Source organism: Manacus vitellinus, unplaced genomic scaffold (assembly GCF_001715985.3).
Source record: "Manacus vitellinus isolate BGI_N305 unplaced genomic scaffold, ASM171598v3 scaffold_18_pilon, whole genome shotgun sequence".
Classification (NCBI taxonomy): Eukaryota; Metazoa; Chordata; class Aves; order Passeriformes; family Pipridae; genus Manacus; species Manacus vitellinus.
In genome coordinates, this window is record NW_021939324.1 from 7,863,209 (window position 1) to 7,884,664 (window position 21,456).

The following is a 21,456-nucleotide window of genomic DNA, read 5'->3' on the forward strand; positions in this document are numbered from 1 at the left end:
CAAATCTATTCGCTTTTTTTTTTGTGCAATCTTCCTTTCTCATTACATGACAACCTCAGGATTCTCAGGAACAGCTGCCTTCCTTGCACACACCTTTATTCCCCATCGCTGTCTCCTTCACCTCAAACCTGGACTGACACACTAATATTTGTTTTCTTACTAGTAGTCTTAAAAATGTCATCACAGAAATCTGCAAGTATGACAACATAACTAAAGCAAAAAAAGAAAAAAAAGACATCTTCACCTTCCAGCAGATCAGTCACTAGCCACCAATTTTGCAGCCATTCTGTACTGCTGATTTTGGCAAATGTCCTACAACAACTTTGTGTTCTTAACATAAGCACTGGATTACCCTTCATCATTCCAGTTACAGTCGTTAGTAATTAATAATTAGCAGAGTGGGCCCTGGTAGAGCCAAGGACCTTATGCTGGCCTCAAAGTGTGAAGTCAAATGGATGATTACAATCAGAAAAGAAACATCAAAACCACTTCCAGACTGTCATTGCATTATTTACACTCTACAGACCATGATTTTATAGGGAATTGTGTCTGTGCAATCTGACTGAGACAATTTGAGTTAAATATTCATACCCCTGAAAGGGATTTCTTTGTGTGTCTTCCCAGTCATATAATCTAATCTATGGACAACCCTACTTTCTCCTATGTTCAATTTAGTATCCCAAGTGATGCCAGCACATTCACAAGTACCATGTGAAACAGGCACCGTCTTGGTGATCTTGTCATGCTGGCAATCAAAAAGAAAAGTTACTTTAAATTGAAAGATAAATGTGGCTACTCTGTAACTTGGTGGGTGCAAAAACATTTTCAATATATGAATATTTCAATATATTTTTTAACCATGTTTCTACTGCAACCATACTCTAAGGACTGCTCTGATTTTTTTTTTTTTTAAATGAAAAAAAGGAGTGTTGACATTGTCCACAACAAAGCTAAGAGGCAATTTGGAATAATCAAAAAACGACAACATCTAAAGGGATATTTTTCAGGCCTATGTCAGATCCTACAGCATACAGCATGTCATCATAGCCTGTCTACCTTTCAAGCATCTTAACTGCCGTAAATAACACACCCAGGACAAGCCAGATGTGCTGGTATAAATAATCAATTTGTTATTGTTACAGAGAAGCCAGATCAGCATGTGGCAAGGCACTTTAGCACTGCAGATCACTTTTCCACCTCTTAGTACATCAGACAAGAATGATCAAAATCAGGAGTACCATGAACACCTCTCACAGTCTGCTCTCAGGCAAAGCCATTCTTGCACAGCCAGGCAAATGCTCCTTCAGCCCTTTAATATTAGCAGTGCAATCTTAATAACTTGTATTCTATATTGAACCTTGCACACTGCAACCCTAAAACTTTACAGCAGCTTCCAAGCGATGCCAAAACAGCAAGCAGGCAAGTCCAATCATAATCCTTTGCAGGATGCTGTGCTCTGTAGTCATTTCCTGCTTCTCACATGTAAAGGTAACAGACACAGCTAAAAAGGCTGAAATGGTCTTTATGGCTTGGCACATCTCTAATAAAACAAGAGCCTTGACCATATGAAGAAAGGGACAGTTCTGGGATATAAATACTGCAGAACTTGGGAACTCCTGTGGCAAGCAGAACATCTGTTTATTACATTTTCCAGACTTCTATTTTCAGTTGTTCATGACAAAGAATCAGAATTTTTACCAGTGCAAACCATGCTCAGTCATAAACACAGCACTATCCTTTTGAGGTACCTTGAGAATAACAAAGCAGCAGCTTTACTACAGGGAAGTCAAAGAGAGTCAGAAATCCAGGCACAGGAAAGACAGTTCAAGAACAGGCCACATTTTACAAAGAAAGTATTTTACTTACAGGTGAGGAGATTTATTTTGTGTGAACACAGAACTTTAAGCAGCACGAAGAAAAATTTTGAGAAGAGCTTCTAACAGCAAAACAATCTACACCAGAGTTCTCCAGAAAATCCCTACAACAATATTAACCTGCTGACACTCATCTCAAGGAACGAGTTTGAGTAACATAAATTTCACTTTGTGTTGTACGCTAGTGCAATATCACTACTGAATGAGAAAGAGGATGTGTTCCAAAAAATGTTATTGTTAATGGGAAAATCAGAAAACACCACACTCAGCACTGAAGTCCATAAGGAAATTCACTTGAGGCCACATCCAAGGTTTTAACTGTCCTTGTTTAGTCTTCGTTTTATGTGCACCATTGAAAAGTGTTACATGGTGAACTCACTTCACTGTAACACAATGCTATTTTATTAAATATAGCTTTGATGGGTCTCTGGATCAGCCAAAGACCTCAGAATGAGGCAGACATAAATCAAAGCAATCATTAAGTAAAATGAACATCCTATTCAAACTCAAACAAACCAGACCATGGCAGCTCTGTGCAGAAAGAGCACTGGCTGGATCTACTGAGAAAGAACCATGAGTTCAGAAAATTAATCCACTTATGCAACTAACTGCCTTCCAAAATCTTGCATGTTGGAGACAGGCAACCAACTTCTCCACGGCAACTATCTCATGGAACACTTGTGGCCTGAGCACCAAAGAGGTTCATAAAGGCCCTGGAATATGGCAGCAAGGCCAGAGCAGACCACCATGAGTGTCCTGTACTGCCTATTTCCTGAGCATAAAGCACAAGAGTCAGAGCAAATTAGATGAAAAGTATTATACATTAATGTCATCTCTGCCAACACTAATGATTTGTTAAAGTGTGTGATAATTGCTTGAATGCAGGGAAAATGTCCCAAGACATATTCTTCCCATATTTCAGGGAGGTTACTGAAGGGGCTAAATCTTTTTTTCCAGTATCTAGAGCTACAATAGGAATCAGCAGAAAAGTAGTAGTGATGGGAAATTCCTGCGCTGATTGAGTGGAGGGCTTAGCTGGAGAGAGATGTACAAGAAATGTTGGTGATGCTCAGTTTCCACAGCTCCCTGCCCGCTGACAGGCCAATCCCTACACTTACTCCAGACACAGAGACAGTTAAAAGTACAGTATATAGAATATAGAATCATAGAATCATAGAATCATAGAATGAGTTAGTTTGGAAGGGGACCTCAAAGATTATCTAGTTCCAACCCCTCTGCCATGCAGAGGGACCCCTTCCACCAGACCAGGTTGCTCAAAGCCCCATCCAACCTGGTCTTGAACACCTCCAAGGATAAAGCATCCCCAGATCCTCTGGGAAACCTATTCCAGTGGCTCACCACCCTCACAGTAAAGAATTTTTTCTTAATACTAATCTAAACCTACTCTTTTTCAGTTTGAAGCCATTCCCCCTTGTCCTGCCACTACACGCTCTTGTAAAAAGTTCCTCTCCAGCTTTCCTGCAGGCTCCGGTACTGAAAGGCCTCAATTAGGTTGCCCTGAAGCCTTCTTTCTTCCAGGCTGAACAAAACCAATTGTCTCAGCCTTTCCTCATAGGAGAGGTGTTCCATCCCTCCGACCATCTTGGTGGCCTCCTCTGGACTCGCTATAACTGAATGCCACACATTTTCTTTCCATTCTACTTCACTAGATGCTATAATTTGTAAAGGGGAAAGGATGACAGAGAGTCCAAGCTGTTTCTTTTATGAAGCTTTCTTTAGTCCAGATCTGTAACTACTTGTCTTCCACTGGGAATTTCTCAGTCCCCTACTGGCTCATGTGGCAGCACTCACACAATGCACTAGATATGCCAAAGCTCACAGTCCTAATTGTATTCTAACATGTGCAGATAACATGGTTGCATTTGCTCCTGTGAACTTAAGACATTTGGCATGATATTTAAACCCAAGCACACCCAGCATCAAAAGTCCACAAGCAGGAGGAGCAGTGCCTAAACTGAATTTCTAAAGTTTATATTAATAAATACATATTTCTAAACATAAAAGCTAATTTAGACAGAGGGCATGACTTACTGTTTCATACTTATTCAGCTGTGCTATCAAAAACCGCAAGTAGGAGCTTGGCTTTTTTAAGCAGGTACCTTGATTATACATAGTAAAGAAAACAGAAAAAGCAGTGTTTCACAAAGCAGGAAACACCCCACCAGCAAATCAAACCTATGTTACCTGTCCCTCAATTCAAAATTGATATCTTAGCATGTTCCAAATAAAAGGGCAATTGCGATATTTTTAAGGTACAGAGGATTAAATTCAAGCCTATCAAGAGGACTACTCCACAGACAGGACATAACAGTGACTGTTTGTCATGATGAGAAAGACCGTCTTGGAAAATCTTAATTCTAGTAGATACACTAGGCATTACCACAGGTATTACCATGTTTTGTTTTGTCTACAAGATGTTTGCCATTGGAGAATGTGATACAAATGTGATAGCATTAGTCTTACTTTCCAGGCAGACTTACAGTTCATCCTCTGATGGAGCACACTGAAAAAATCTAATATGGACTGTAACCAAGAGAGATGAAAACAACAAGTAGCAAAAAAGGGGTTTGCATATCCAAGACCAAGGTAATTGGGAAAAGGCCTACATCGTCATATCAAAACGCAGCTAGCAGCTTGTGGTCCAGCACAGAGGATATCAGGCGTAGACATCACCCACATATATACTGACATTGCAAGACATTTCTGGACTGATCAGACACTAGTTAACTTTGCTCCACTGTCATCATTCAATTGCATAGTAGGAAGAAAAAATTTTGGTTACATACTGAGGAAAAGAATAAGTTTCTTGAATGATAAAGAAGAAAGGCAATATCAAGTGTCTTGAAATACACTAGATGACCCAAAGGTTTGTCATATGGATTTGTCCTAGTTTCAGCCGGGCTAGAGTTAATTTTCTTTTCAGTAGCTGGTATGGTGTTTTGGATTTAGTAGAAGAATAATGATAACACAGTGATGTTTTAGTTATTGCTCAGTAGTTCTTACTCTAGATTAAATACTTTTTATGTTCCCATGATCTGCTAGCAAGCAAGCATAAAAGAATATGGGAGGGAGCATAGCAGGGACAGGTGACATGAACCAGCCAAAGGGATATTCCATAAATAGAGCAACTTCATACTCAGTATATCAACTGTCCAGGAGGGGTCAATCACTGCTGGCAGAAGAGTGTTGAGCATCAGTCAGTGGGTGGTGACCAGTTGCATTGTGCATCCCTTTTTCCTCTTTGGTTTCACAGAACCACAGAACATTCTGAGTTGGAAGGGACCCACAAGTATCCTCAAGTCCAACTCTTAAGCAAATGGCCTGTAAGGGGATCAAACCCATGACCCTGATGTTGTTAGCGCCATTTTCTAAGCAACTGAGCTAGTTTTTATCTCTCTCTCTTTCTTTCTTTTTCTTTCTTTCTTTTCTTTCTTTTCTCTTTTTTTTTTAAGTATTATTATTGTTATTACTATCATTACTAGTAGTAGTGATAGTATAATATTTTATTTGGTTTGAATTTTTGAACTGTTCTTATCTCGACCCTCACTTTTTTCCCCTATCAGGGAGGGCCAGGGGGTGAGTTAGCGGCTGCACGCTACTTAGCAGCCAGCTAGGGTTAAACCACGGCAGGCTTCCTCAAGTATTCCTCCTTTATTTTGTTGGACCCACTTCCACAGCCAAACAGGATAAGCAAAACACCTTTGACATCTTCATCTTTTAGTGAGAGAGGAGTTCAAAGAGAAGCTGTGTGTCTGTGCGCGTGCATACGCATGCAAGACATAGGGACACTCGCTGGGTTTCCCACCACGCCGTGGGAGCTCTGTGCTCACCGGGAGCGGGCAGGGGCTGCGGAGAAGCTGGTGCCTGCCGTGGTGCCTGCCTCCTACCTTCAGGTTTGAATAAACAGGTTCGAGGGAGAGAGAGTCCCGGTGACACCCGCCCTGCCTCCTGCTCCTCGCCGCACTGAGCTGACCCTCAAAGCAGACCCCGAATGCACCCCTTGCCGAGCTGCCAGAGCCACGCAGAATTAGGGAAGGACAGACCCATCCCTCTTCGTCATAATGTGCAGCCATAACGTCATGCGGCCTTAACATCATCCAGCTCCAGCGGCGCTCAGCGCCGTGACCGCGCTGACACTAGGTGGGGCCATCGGCCAGGGGGACCGAGCTGGGACGGGGAGAGGAGCCCGGGGTCACAGCGTCGCGTTCTCTCCTGTCCCCGTCCCAAAGGAAATATCGCTCCTTAGCCCTTATAAATCCACCCAGTATTCGGCTGAAACAGCGCCAGACTGCCTTATTTTATGTGAAGACGAGACCGTGTTTTGATGTCTAGGTCATGTTGTGCAGGACAGTGTTTACTTTAGGCAATTGTTTGAATAACATATGTTACACTGTCTGAATAATATATGTTACAGTAATTTGTGACTCATTCTGTCTCCTGTAATCTCGGCTCAGGGATGCATTCAAAGACAGTTGCAACTCCAGACATTTGGAAGGAGAAAATATAACCCATTTCCCAAGGAATTCTCAAATATCTTTTACACACAGTTCACATTTTCAACTGAACTGGTAGTTTTCCAATTTAAGGAGGAGAAAGGAGCCTTGGGATGAAGGACTGGAGTCACTGGTTCTTTAGCATTAGTGATTTTTTTGGGGTGCTGTTGAAAGAAAAAAGCAATTGGAGTTCTTTCAGGCACTAACTTTAATCAGCTGCAGATTAATTAAGACCAAGTCATAGTAACTAGGTGTTGGCTTGCACTTTCAGGTCTCAAAGTGTGTAAAAACACTGGAGGTGTGGTGCTGTGAAGGAGGTGAGGAACCAGACTAGAGCCACTAGGAGCAGGATGGTGGTGATTGTACTGCCTCTTGCCGCACCCAACACCACAGTTATTTCTCCTATTGCCAGCCCAATGGGACAACAGAAAAAGTGGAAGTCTGTTAAAACAGCACAGAGCAATGGTGGCCAAATCAGGAAATATATGAATGCCAGACAATAATTTGACAGGTAGGGTGTTTGCTTGAGTTTTAATATGTTAAAAAATATACCAATCACCTGGGAATTAGTCACAGTTTTTCATAAATATACACCACACAAGTCTGCTAAAATCTCATGTGGTGAACTTTCAGGAAGAGGAGTGAGGCATGAGCACAGCCAGACAGGGAGACCAGCCTCTTTCACCTCCTGACTCCTGGTATAGATCACACTGTTCCCTTTTCAAGGCAATGGCAATGGGCATAGACTCTGATAGCTCAGGCCTGGGCATGGGAAAGCACCACTCCCCAGAAGCCATTGAAGGTCAGAAATTATCCCTTCCCTCCTCCCTCCCTGATTATGTGTTTCAAAGTTCTGCAAAACAACCCCAAATCCAGCCCAATTCCCACTCGTTCACAAGGCCTGCAGTGATTGATGCCTGTATTGGGTTCATCCAACATAGGTGAGAAGAGCAGAAGGAGGTATGTGTGAGTGAGCAGAACTAATCCCCTCTTTCTCTGAAGCCTTATAAATATTATAACCTATTCTTTATTGTATTTATATTTTGGGGAAACATTCAAAACAAATTAACTTCTCCCCCACAACCCTTTGTCCCTGACAATTATTTGTCAATAGAGAAAAAAGAAGAAAAATGCATGTGGCCAAATGTTCCTTTTGTTTATACCTCTGCAGACTATTAGAAAAAAAAAAAAGCAACCACAGGAGAAAGAGTAAGGAAGAAAATTCATAATTTACACATAGTTGACCATAACTTTACTAGGGACTAAGCCACGTAGTCTAAATGTAATAGCTGGCCTGCGAGTTGGGCCAAATCTATGAAGGGTATTAAAGTTTCCTGAAAAGGGTTTTGCAGTAAGTGTGGAGCCATGCAGAATAATTTTCTGTAGTTTAGGAGCTGTTCCTCTTGAGAAAATGTTGCTTTTCAATATGTATAATATGTAGCTGTACTAAACATTAAGCACTGCCCTCACTTTGCTAAGGCAAAAGGCAGGTAGAAGGTGAAAACCCACTGATTTCTGTTACCATGGAAGCTGCCAGCTGTGTAACATGAACAGCTTTGAGCACTCTCCTGTTCCTAGTCAGTGAGTCAAGAGATTAACATGCAGAGGCTGAGAAACAGAAACCTAATTTTCATTGCAGTACTCCCTCAGGTACAATACTCCATCAGGATTGCTTCTGCACTCCTTGTCACATCGGTCATGTAGCCCTTATAAATGACAAAAACATCAACATTTGACAAGTAGCAAGGAAGTATGTCTCTCTGTATTTCTGAGTATTTCAATGTCTCTTTTATATTTTTCTGTATATAGTGAATTTTATCTCACTCTTTCTGGTTTATATTCACTGTGACAAGAAGGAATCTCAGCAATGTGCAGGCAAGGCAGAGGGACTATGTTCCAAAGAAAGATGTTTCCGAAAGTGGGTTTGAGCTTCGCTGCATGCAACAGAGAGGGAAAGTTTCTATCAGCTACCACAAGTGCCTTCACCATCATGTTGCTGCCACACTGCTCACTCTCACACTGCCTTTCTTCTGTGACACATACCCACTCCTGAGGGGGCTGCAGCCCCCAAGCTGAGATGTGTACTGCTGGCAGACATGTCAGATGTGCTCACCTTCCTTGGAGAGAGCAGCTGCTCCTGAGCCTGCACACCTCCCTGCCTGAGCCACACAAGACTTGGAAGAAAGAATAGACTTCATTGTGTCTGAAATTCTGCTTTCTCACTGTTCTTCAACCTTTTGCTGACTCATGTATTTACTGCCTTTAGGGAAAAGAAGGGTAATTATGAGATTTCTGGTTTTGTCTAGGTGTTGCAGACAAGAAAGTTGGAATGTATGAAGTCTATAGACTCAGAAATACGACAGATGGAAAGAACCCAAGCAGTGTTTACCTTAGGTCTCACAACATTTTTTGTGACAGTGGCTTGCTCAGGGTTATCTCAGAATTGTCCTGAGCTTTTCAGGGAAACTTTCTTCCTGAAGGCAGTCACAGTTCAGCTGTTGAAAAGCTATAGCCTCTCTCTCAGACAGAAAAAATTAGAAACAAAATCTTATACTATATGCTCTGGTAAATACTATGTTCTGCTCTCCTATTTACAGGGCACTGAAGCTTTTTAAGAATTTTCAGATAAAAGCAATTAAATCCTTGTAGCACTTAACTTTATCCCTTAAGGACAGGGAAAAATCTTCCTTGGGTTAGAGGGCAAAGCAAGGATGTAACCTTGCAAAGGTTCCTGCTATCTATCTCAGTTTAATCTCCTGCACAGCTTGCAAAGACATAAAGTACCAAACCACACTCCCAAGGTGCTGTAAATACTTTTTTTCTGTTGTGGCTTCAGGAAAGCCTGGTCTCTGGCAGCAGACCTTCTTAAAGTACATCTCACTCTATAAATGCCAAATCTTTCTGTACATATGATTCCATCCTCTACATGATCTAGTTACTGATAGTGATCTAAGGGTTTGATCCTTCACTTAAGGTCAGGATTCAGCCTGTATGCAGGCATGCCTGGCAACTAGCTGTGGCTATGGCTCTCAAGCACTGCTGCTATTGTGGAAATTATTGAAATTAATCTCTAGTGAAGGACACAATTATTAACCAAGATTCCTGTTGCAGCAGGCATGCAACAGCCTGCAGGGAGTTGCTGAGTCATGCATGAAATCTGCCTGTGACAGTGCAGAATGCTGCAGGGAGCACATTAACAAAACACCATTTAGGATGAAAAGACTTTGTTTTCTTCCCATGGCAGACTACTGTAAGAATGTTAAAATACTGTATTAAGATATTTATTAAAGGGAAGGGAGAAGAATGATGCTTCAGAGTTATATGTCCACTAAAATTGAAGTTTAGATAGTATGCATTCAGAAATAATTTTATTTTCCAGTAATGACAATATGCAATATCACGTAAGAAATGAAATTGAAGAATTGATCTTATTCTTCAAATACAGGATAGCTTCAATATTAAAATTAACATATAAATTTAGCATCAATCTTATTTCCCCACTCACATCTGCTGAGTAAATGCACATAAAGAATGAATCACTGAAACAGTATACTGAGAGAATCAAAGTCATTTTTCAAAGATGTCAGCACAAATGTGAGGTGAGCCTGTTCACCAAGCATACAACAAATGTTGCAGAGGTGGCCCTTCAGACCAATAAGGAGGGCAAGTCAGGGACCCCCGGGGAAGCATCACAACCACCAGTAAGGGCAAGGCAGGGGATAGTTTTGGGCAGGACATCCCCATTTCTTACCCCTGCTCCCGTTCTGCCTATTCCCTTGTCTACAGTTACGTGAGCTACTGGAGAATGTGAACATCGCGTTAGGGCTCTCCGTAGCATTGTTGTTGTTTACATCGCTGTCGGCCCTTAACCACGTTGTCACATCTAGAGATTAACTAGAGGGTTTTAGCAGTGTGTCTCTGGGGCAGCAACCAGCCTCTGTAGAGCCCACCGCACCGGTCTCTGGTGGGCCTGGGACCTGGACAAGCAGAGCCACGAGCAGAGAGAGTGAGCTCTAGGCATTGCCCAGAGAGCAGACAATGAATTCACCCATCTGACAGGAGAAAAAACAGTCCCAGGGCATCCCAGAGAGGCTCCCAGGTGGCTGCTCAGCCAGGAGCAGGAGCTGTGCGGAGGCTGAAGATCTCTTGCTCCAAGAATGCCACAGCTGCTCTAGCACCCAAAAAAAGACCCAAGGGAAAAAAAACCCAACACAATATAAAACACCAAACAAAAATACCCCAACACCTCTTTGGATCCTGGGCTCCAACAGAGACCTCACCAGGCTCAAACCATCTTTCTTGAGGGTTGAATTCTTTTTGTCCTCAGGAGGCTTCTGAGCATCAATACCTTAAGTTTCAGCCCTCCTCACCCCCGCGTCCTCCCTTCCTCATCACGAAGTATTTGCTCCGTCACGAGGCACAAGAGTTCACGAGTTCACCACAAGATGGAGCTGGGAAACGCAAGGTGTGGGGTGCCCACCCGAAGGCCTTTCCCCGGACCCCGGAGGCGTGGAAATCTCGGGATGCTGTACCCCGCAGGTGCTCCACAGGCTCAGGATCGGCCCCGCCGCTGCCGGCTGCGGTGACACGGCTGTCACCGAGCTCGGTGAAGGCACAGCCTGAGCCAGGGTGCCAGTTCCGGGGTGGCCTCTGTGGGCCCTGACGATGGGGCACACAGGGCTCCAGCGGAAAGGGGGCTCCCTCACCCCGCGGTTGCCCACTCTGAGAGGGTGGGAGTGGGTGGGCAGTCCCCACCAGCACAGCAGAGGTCTGCGGAACAGGTCCCAGCACGGCGTGGGCAGAAAAAGTTCCTGCCAACACACCAAGGGATCCTTGAAAACTGTATCAGCCTGTAGTGCCAGCCTGGAAAATATAGCTGGGTGAGCAAAGCAACACCTCTAAAATACCACTGCAGGCCAATCAGTATTTCTTAAAAAATTAATCTTCTGGATACCATTTTAGCTATTTTAGCAATATTTTATTGCATGGCCAAACAAAAATTATTGTTCAACATGAGAACTTGCATTTCTTGTTTTGAACAGAGATACATTTACTTTATTTAAAAAAAAAAAAAGTATTTGTGAGTTAAGTTATTTTATAATACCAGACAAGGATCATTTTAACTTGTTTCCTTTTTCAGAACACAACTTATCAAAAGGGATAAAATTTTAAAAAATCATACCACCGAATCTGCATTTTTCAGCACAAGTGTGATAATAGTTCACTCCACTTTAGCCATGGTCAGCTTTCTTTGAAAGACGTGTCACAGTTCCAAGATGCCAAAATTCTGTTCTCTGAAAACCTGCAGGCCATAGTGTTTATGAGCTGTCTAAGGTGCCACTGTTCGGTCTTTCTGCTGAAGATGATTCAACCTCTGTAGCAAAACAAACAAACAAACAAACAAACAAAAAAAACCCAAACAACAACAAAAAAAAAAAAAAAAAAAAAAAAAAAAAAAAAAACAACAAAAAAACAAAACCACAAAAAGCCCCCCAAACTAAAGCCCATGCAGATTTCATTTAATATACAGGGATGCCTATACAAAGGTTTCTGCAGGAAGGAAATCCGCTCAAAATCAGAGCTTCTGGACCTAACTGCTCTTATCTAGCCTTTGACACTTAATTCCTCTGCAGTCTTGTAGCACAGCATTTCACTACCTCATGCCTTTCTGTTTGCAACATCAAATATATTTTACTTATTACTTTTCTCTCTGGAGTAGCTGTAAGATGAATTTGTTTACAAGTTCCACGTGAATGCAGGCAAATCTGTCAGGACACAACTGAAATTCTGCATTTAGGAAAATTTTAGATGCTTTCACATTTACACTTCCATAAAAGAATCTATTTATTTTCTTTCCCCCCTTCCCCTGCTTTTAAGTCTTTGCTCTGTAGCATTATCAAAAAAATGCTTTTCTGAAGAGCTTGGAAAGTTATGCAAGATAAAGTATCTTTCTGTTAATTTATCCCCTAAGGAAAACAAAATCATTATTTTATTCTCCTTTCTGTGCGTGTTCAGTACCTTGATAAAATGAAAGATTCACTGTGTGCATGAGACTTGTGAAACAAGAAATACCAAATGAGAAGACAGGCATTCATATCAACAATGACACTGGATAACATGCCTGATATGTGTATAAGTTTTAAAGCGCGTCTGCTTTAGGGTTTAACTTCAGGGCAGCCTCAACATTTTTCTGAAATGTGGGACTAATCCATACACCTGAAGGCCTGACAGTCATTTCATCTGCATTCAGAGCTGTGTTTTGTACAAGTCACTTGTCAAGCATATGTTGTCAGTTGTGAGCAGTTGAAAAAATGGCACTAGAACCTTAACGAACTTCTAAGTGAACAGTTAACTTAGTGGCATTCCTTATCAGAAGCAATTCCTAATGTTACTCAGACACACATAAGATATGCAGTGTAATCAATGCATGCAATCATGCAATAAATTGTTCAAACCAATACTTTTCTACATTTAGGGAAGTTGCCATTTGGCTAAATATTATTTTAAAGAAAGGCCTGCTATTACATTCTATTTCCTTTTTTTTCTACTTCTACAGTATAGGGAAAAAAAGATGCTTCTGAAGCACTGGGAGAGCCTTTTGTTTTCTGCTTTCTGTGACTGTAGCAAGCTCTACTTTACTCAGCTGAGCTTGGAATTGTCTGCAGTACATACTCAAGACCTCAGCTTCCCTGATGACAACATTTGCCTAATCTCAGTTGCAAACTACTAGGCAGGGAAGCAGAACCCAGACTTGAAAAAAGAGGCTTTCCTTGACTGCAGCTGCTGGAGCTGGACATTTTAACCCTGCCTGAGGATTAATCAGCTCTCTGTCTTCAGAATGTATTTGCCCAGTATAAATGACATAAACCAAGATCATGATCTTAGTTTATTTTTCTAGAGTCCTTAGCATGCTACATTAACCTGACAATGCTTAATCTGGTGTTCATTTCACAATACACTTCATGCAATTCACAGCTGTAATTGGTTTTACACTGACATTACACATTTCGACCTAGCCATGGGAAAAGAATAACTCTTAATAATATTTCTCTGAAAAGTGTCCAAGCTCAAACGGCACAGAAGGAGCTCATATTAGTTGCATGTGCATATTTCTTTCTTCTGTTTTTTTTATGATCACTGGCATAAGATTATAAGTTCCTTGTTTTAGTCCATTTGCAATTGAATTATGTTTATTTGATTTCTTATGTCCTGAGGAGTTCTCTCTTATAAAACAGCATTCAAGTATTCTAGTTTAACATCCCCATTTTTCTGAGTTAAGGAACAAAGTAGACCTTGGGCTTCTGTTTCCATTATGAGCCTTCCAGAGTCCCATAACCAATAGCCATAAAGTCTTCCTTTGTAATACAGACTCAGCACTAAAGCCAGAGTATTGCTATTTGGCATTATCCAGTGAAGTGCAAGAAATTTAAAAAGTTATGTCTTTATTGCTATAGTATAATACCAAGCAAAGTCACTTTTTAATACAATTGCAAGAGTTTCATAGAGTATGTGTCCCTCCTCTTAGGGGCCAGTAGTTCAGCTGCACTTTGAGTATCACTTAGCTATCACACGTCAAATGTCAGTCTAAGAAGATGTGTTGAGTATTCTTGAGTCTGAAGAATCAGACCTTTCCTCATATTCATCTTCTGTGTAAATTGGTTGCTTAGACACAATAGGACACCCATCATCAGGAATTGAGATCCTAGGATCCTCTGACGAGCGGGAAGGAAGTACAGGTGAGCTTCGGAAAACTGTGGTTGTGTTGCTAGAGAAAGGACTGACATACTGGGACCGCAGCTGGTACTGCTGCTGCAGTGTCATGGTGTTCCACAGGGTGACATCATTGGGCAGGAACGGGCTGGACTGATTTCTTGCCAAAGTGTTCCTCAACATCAGTGGGTAGCGTGGTGGTTGAGGGAAAGGGTGCTGCAGAGGTACAGCCAGAGGATTTGGCATGACATTACTGGAATCAGCAGAGAACCTTAGCGTGTCAGGAACCCTAAATGCTGAGCCCACGGACCACTTGGAAGATGAAATAGGGTAGGAACTCAGCGTGTGTTCAAAAATGTGCCCGTTGGAAGGCAAAACAAGACCATCGGATTCTGCAGAAGTTCTCTCCCCACTGGCCACCGAAGACCGACTAGACAGGAGAACCTCCACAGCACTCACCAGATCACCACCACACCCCTTCAGGATCAACTCTAGCACAGCTGGCTTTTGATTAGGGAAGATCTTTTTCAAGACTTCAAGTGGAGGTCTGTTTGCTTTCAAACTAAATGGTAAAGAAACTGTCCCAGAAGGACCTTCTATCAGGAGGTGGTTCTGCTCTGGGTGGTACTTGGGGCTGTCTGGATGATTCTCTGTGCTCCCACCATTTTTCTGAACTGCATAACCAACCTCATCCACTGAAACAATTTCAGGGCTTTCAGGGGTGAAACAGCTTTTGGCTTTAGTCATGTCTGGGGAACTCCTTTGGTCTGTGTCTTTGTCGCTGTAGGTCTCAGCATTGTCTGCTCCACTGGTATCACCCAACCTCTCCTCATTCATGTCTGCAAAGAGAATTCAGAGAAGTTAATAAAAAACTGAAGCCAAAAGCTTTTACAGAAATTTGAGGATAGTGTCTTCTTAAAGTGAACAAAGAAGAATGGGGGGGAGAGCATTTTTCACAGAGATGCTGTAAAAATTAAGGTATCTTTGCAACATCTCATGAAGATAAAACTGCAAAAGAATAACGTTACCTGGTCTAGGCCTTATAGGTATCTGTCACGTTTTCGCATGTGCAAGGAAGGAAGCTGTAGTAATTTTTCTGTTGCATCAAATATACTGTATCAGTCGTCTCTCACTGATTACATGGCAGCAACACACCAGCCAAGTGCAAGCTTTCTCAGAGGAACCTGAGCACTTTCACATCATAATTCCTCACTAGCACCATCCCACTGTCTGTGAGATGAAGAGGGCACTTAGGGGGACCAAAATTCCCTCTGCAAGTCCAACAGCTTTGGTGGAACCACTTCATCATGACTACTGGTTGAAGGTATAAAAAGTCTGCAAATACATCAGTGTATTCAAGTTCTGGCTCTGCAGAAATTGGTTCCTCCCACAGCACAGATCCTAGAAAAATCTGGTTTGAGAAGGACCTCTGGAAAGCATTTGGTCCAATACCCTGTCCAAAGCAAAAGCAACCTAAAATATAGAGTAGGTTGCTCATGTCCCTGCTTAGATGAGTTTTAAATAATTCCAAGGAGAGAGGCCCCACAAACTCTCTTAGTACTTGTTCCTGGTATCTTGCTTTTTATGTGCTAAACTAAGAAGGTTAAGAGCTGAGTACAGGGCTGAAAACAAGCCCATTGACCATGCTGTCTCCAGGTAGACACTCAGAAATGGGAACATCCCACATCTCTGGTCACTTTAGTAATGCCTGACCTGAGTATGGAATTGTTGTCAGCAAGAAGAAAGGAAGAAAGGTTGACAGTGCTTTCACAGCCTATGCACAAGGGAGTGCATAGAATTGCTTGAGATTGTTCATGGTTATTTCTCGAGAACACAGTTCTGCTGGCCTTCCTCATAGAGCACAATGATGGTATCCTTGAGAGGCATCAATGCATGGGGAAGGGATCATTGTCCAAGCTGCAGCTGACAAGAGACCAATTTAACTGCTCAGGGCAGTGCTTTTGAACACACATACGTGAAAAACTATCTGCAAAAAAAAACCCCAATGCAATTATTTTCTTGGTTTCCCAAGTCCATGGTTAACAGCCCAACTAGATAAAGAAGCTGTAAGAAGCAAGCAAAGGTTCCTAAAATGTGCTGATGAACACCCCTGCCCAAGTGAGATGCAACCAGTTAGAGGTATGCAAGAACCTTAGCCTCACTGCTCACCACCTCCTGCCTCTCTCTCGCCCCATTAACAGGCAGAGCATCTCCCCATGCAGTGGAATAAGTTTAGTGTTTCACAGATCAGCTTGAGACAAAGTCTATTAATGCAATTTCCCATCTTGAGAGAGAAAGAAGTCAAGATCTGAGCAAGCCCACGCTGAGCCAGAAGCCACTCTGCTCACCAGAATAGGAGCTATAAATAAGTATGAGATCCTGGCAGAGCACAGCCTAACAGTGTGAGTATGCCAAAAAGTGCTCCTCGTGAGGATTGTGGTACCTGGCAGAAATGATGGGTCATCCTACAAAGCTGTGGGATGCTGGTAGTTTGGGATGTGGAAGATAAGCATGTAGCTGAGGAATACAGCTGAGGAACTTAGTTGCCCTAATGAAGATCTCTTTTAGCAGGATAGCCTGGTTTTGATAGTTGTTTTTATATTGGTTATGCTCATTGTCCAGTGTAAACAGAGAAGCATAACTTTGCATGTTGCTACATTACAGAGAAGGCAATGTATGTATCCTCTCTCATACGCTCAGTGTGTCAATCTTTCTTGCCTTAGCAGCCAAAGTGGAATGCACGAATTGTTTGCCAATAGCAACATGAATCCTTTTGAGGAGATGGTAAAACGCCGGCATAGCTCATCCATTATTTGAGAAAACATGAGGCTCACACTACCTTTCCCTCCTAATCCCTTCACGTGTTCATAATTACGCATTTGTTACAAGAGAAGGGGCACTAAGAGTGATTCACATCTTAGTGAATGCACAGTTTATACACTGAAGGCTTAGAGAGCAGTCTGAGGACATCTAACTACCGGTTCCTGTCTTAACGGAGTTAGAGAGGCAGTTAGGGGAGATGATAGCCCTAATTTCCACATCAATAGGTTTCACTGTAGTACACAATATTACAAAATTAACTGAATGCAAGTAGAGAGTATTTCAGATCTACTGCATTTTTACAGTGTATCTCTGTGGATGAGAACAAGTACAACTAGGAAGAAAATACGTGCTTTAAAAAAAAAAAATTAGATAAGATCTCTCTAATACATTCCCTGTTCCTTACAAAATATTATTTTCAAGATATTTTAGATTTGTTCAATTTTCAGTATTCTTAAAAATATCCTTATGAAGCTTGCCTAAAAAATTTTCTCCAAATTCTGAAAACTCATCCCACTGAAGTTTGCATCTTTATCATCACGAGACCGCGCAGAGCCCGATTCTTAGCCTTTGCACAAGGACAGTCTCCTCGTACAGCAGAGATCACAGCGGCGCATCTCAGAGGGCTGTTAGACTTACAGGGACAGACACGGAAAACGAAATTTCGGTGATTTAAATCGAAGTGCTGTTACTAACACATGGAGAATTACCCTCCGTTGGCTAATACTGAGCATGGACGCTGTTGTATTTTTCCCCTCTGCCTTTTCGAGAGCATTTCTGGATGCCGGTGTCAGGAGGCTTCATCCTGGGGCTGGGGCTGGTCGCATGGCAGCTCCAGCCGACCTGGCCGGCCCCGGTGCTTCCCTGTCAGGCTGTGTTCCAACTGCATTTTCCCCATGGGAACACTCCTTGCCCGCCACGCTGAGGGCGCGGAGAGGGCCAGGTGGAAGGCGCGCTCCAGGGACTGTCCCCAGCCCTTCACGGGAACAGCCGCGACCGCGATTTTCGTTTGTTTAAAATTGGCACAAAATAGCAATCGTCAAACAAACAAAAATTAGGGAAGATACATTATAAATGTCCTTCCGTGGGCACTAAATTGTAGGAATATTGCATGTGCGTATTAATAGTAAATGTTTATATTTTCAGGTACAAAAACAATTTTGTATTTAGAAAGTACAACCCGTTGCTCTTCACCAAAGCTTTTTTTTGTTTTGGTTTGGTTTTTTTGTTTGTTTGTTGGTTTTTTGTTGGTTTAGGTTTTGGGTTTTTTGTTTTTGTTTTTTCCTTTAATAACTTGTAAGCTTCACATAAAGATGTTCTGGGCTTCAAGAAAGAAATCTCGTTCTGGGATATTTTTCGTCTGTGGGGTTTGGGTGTTGTGTTTTGTTCTGCGTGGGGTTTGATGGTTTTTTGCTGTGGTTTTTTTTGTTGATGGTGGTTGGTTTGATTCAGATTGGGGAGGGGGCTGTTCTGGATTTTAGTGAGGTTTTTGGTCTTGTTTAGGTGGTTTTGTATGTTTCTGTGGTTTTGGTTTTGGGGATTGTACTTTTTTCTCTGTGTGGGTGGTGTTGGGTGGTGGGGGGTGGGTGGGAGTGTGTTGGGGTTTTTTCCCCCCAACACCTTCTATTTCAAATTGCCTGCATTCAAGTATTCACTTTGTGATCCCGGGGAAAATTAGGGGAACTGTTTTCTTATTGATATAAACGATGGGGAGTATTCATAAAATAATATGTTTGCAGAGACAGACACAAACCTAGATCTACAGAGATGCAGTGCAAATACAGATACACATAAAACAGAGAACTGTGGGAGAACCATGCATGCATTTACAGTAAAATACAAATTAATAAATAAAGCTGCTACAAATTTGGAGCAATATATACCCCAATTCTCCTTGACTATTTATACATTAAGGATCATGAGTCAAACCTTGTAAAGACGCCAAATAAAAGTAATATGGATGAGAGAAGCTGTTCTCAATTCAATAACTTGTCTGGAAAACTTGGTCTAATACTTTGGAACAAATTTGTTTCCTCGATATTCCCACTGCTGACTCCCTGTTAAAACAGCTTGTTCTTTGATTGTTAAGACAGATTTTCTTGGATCCCAAAAGAATTTGCTGTTTTCCTTATTTGTATTAATAGAAAAGACTATACCAGAACTAGCATAAAAACATGAAAAGTTAAGGTCGTTGGTTTTTGGTGGGGTTTTTAGTGGTTTGTTTGTTTGGGGGGGGGGATTTTTTGGTTGGTTGGGTTGTGGTTTTTTGGTTTTCTATCTGTTTGGAGGAAGGGGGATGTTAGTTTGGTTTAGGTTGTCGGAGTTTTTAATTACTTTCACTTCAGGCTTTCATCCCTATCTTTAAAGGTCTAAGGTACTTTGTAGGAGATTAATCACTTTTCTCTAACACAGAGACAACTGTGCTGCGTTAAGAAGCTGGCTCTGATAATAAGACACGACCCAATATAGCATTATATTGTTTACAAGCCTGGACAACTACTACTAAGAGAAATGTGCTCATGTGGGCGAGGAAAGTTCATGAGCACGGTATCAGGAGGAGGGATCATCCCAGGTTAGCAGAGGCAGGTGCAACAGGGGTAGTTTCTATGTGCATCATTTGCACAGAACAGAACTTCACAACTGTCCCACCGAAACGACAGGATTTTATTCTGGCAGGAATAAAAGCAGAGGGATCTGATTCTACCGTATGTCGGGAAATTTCCCCTCCGTAGTGAAAAACACCTTTCAGGAGATTAATGTCCTCGCGGTGGAAGGGGTGTGTGTGTTTGTGTGTATGTTAGAGACGGGACGGACAAGGGGAACAAATAGTTACATCCCCTGTTTTGACGACGATTTTAACTGAGGTAGTGGGGAGGAGGTGAAAGCCCTGCCGCTCAGAACACGCAGGATAGTTAGAAATAAACAAGTTGTGTGGTGACAGGAAGAACCATTTTCCACTTTGCTGTCACGCATCCACATGTTCATAAAAAGCGGGGGGGAAAACCCTCTGTAACAGTCGGGGACCGGGGACCACGGGGGTGACGTCTGTGTAACCAGGACTGCTCCTCGGCGGTACCGGAGTGCCCAAGTCCCCCCAGCCTGGCCTCACCGAGGGAGGGGGCGGGGGCAGGCGCGGCACTGAGGGCGTTGATTTATGGGAGATCTCCTCCGTTATGTTTGGGGTTTTGTTTTTTTGGTTTTGTTTTGTTGGTTTTTTTTTTCTTCGGTAAAGCTGCTAGCAGAAAGTGCTGACTGGCTGGCAAGGAAGAATTTCTCATCAATACACTTTGATTTTATTTTGCAAACAAAATGCCTGTTGCTTGGTAACATTTCACTTGAGCCTGACCTTCCCCAAAAGTTATTGCTATCAGATTCGATTTACACTCTCCTCCCGTGATTACTGTAATCTTTTAAACTGGGAAGTTCATATATCAAGGGGAAGGAAAGTCGGGCGTGCAAGTTAATACCGTTCCTATCCGTCAGATTTATATCGTGCTGGCGGACAGGAACTTGTACTTTCTGGAAGAAGCCAAGGGGGCTTTTCATCCCCTTCCCTCCCCAATCCCTCGGCTTTACCACCCCCACTTCTACGCAGGGAGGAGGCCCCCGCCAAGCGCCTCCGCGGATGCGGGTGGTGAAAAGACTCCGAGCTGGTGGGAGGCTACGGCCAGCGGAAATTTGGGCAAAGACCCCCAAAGCCCAGGGGAACGGCCGACGGAACCAGGCGGAAGTGCAGGGGACAGGGGGGGCGGAGGGCAGGCAGGCGGTGCCATGGGCCGGAGAAGAAGTAGGTCCCAAGCCACTGGCATCCTCGCCACACTGACAGACTCAGCCGTGCCGCCGCCTCGGGGCCGGTGTTGTGTCTCCTCCAGTGTTGGAGGACAAAGCCCTGTGCCGGGGCCCCAAGGACGCCTCCGTGGCCGGGATGGCTCCATACCGCACACGGTAGCCCGTGGGTGAGAGCTCAGGGTTCGCCATTTCCCTCCCGGGGCACTGGGTAAAATTTCGTCAGTCTCCACTTGTCTGCGGAGCGCACTAGGCTGCCAGCGGCCTGTCCGACGGGTATCCCCGTAGTGAATGACTGTCGGCTCCCGCTCAGACACCGGGCAGGGAATGGGACAGCAGTTCTGGAGCGTTAGTTTTGCTTCCAGAAGTGTGTTTTACCGACAGGTCGCACTCACAAGGTGCCGGTTGCGGGCGGTGGTTTCAGCAACCCCGACCTGCCACAAGCAGCCCCAGACGCGACCCGGAGCGCAGGAGGACTGGGTTGCCCGGTTCATCCCCTACCACCACCTCACTTCTTCCGGTCATCCTTGCTCCACAGAAATCCTCTAGCTCCCGGCGCCGCTTTTAGTCCGAGGCACTCTCTGGAGATTTTGTCCTGGACGAGGCCCCGCAGCCCCGACGTCCGGGATGGGGGAAGCCGGGGAGCGACTCCAGCCGGCTAAGGGTTACCGGGAGGGAGCGGCAGAAGGACGTGCGGTTGTGATCCACGTGGGATCAAAAGCGGCACGTCGGGGAGCCGGTTGGCAGCGGCG

At 43.3% G+C, this 21,456-nt stretch overlaps 1 protein-coding gene across 1 annotated transcript; it reads right to left on the minus strand.

Annotated features, from left to right (window-relative positions):
- Positions 1-12,924: 12,924 nt before the first annotated feature.
- On the minus strand, positions 12,925-16,685 carry DMRT3 (doublesex and mab-3 related transcription factor 3; the record flags this gene model as incomplete). Its single annotated transcript, XM_008921649.2, has 2 exons — positions 12,925-14,937; positions 16,676-16,685. Coding segments are annotated over 2 exons (975 nt in total), but the record flags the coding sequence as incomplete, so codon positions are not given.
- Between the last annotated feature and the right edge of the window lie 4,771 nt (positions 16,686-21,456).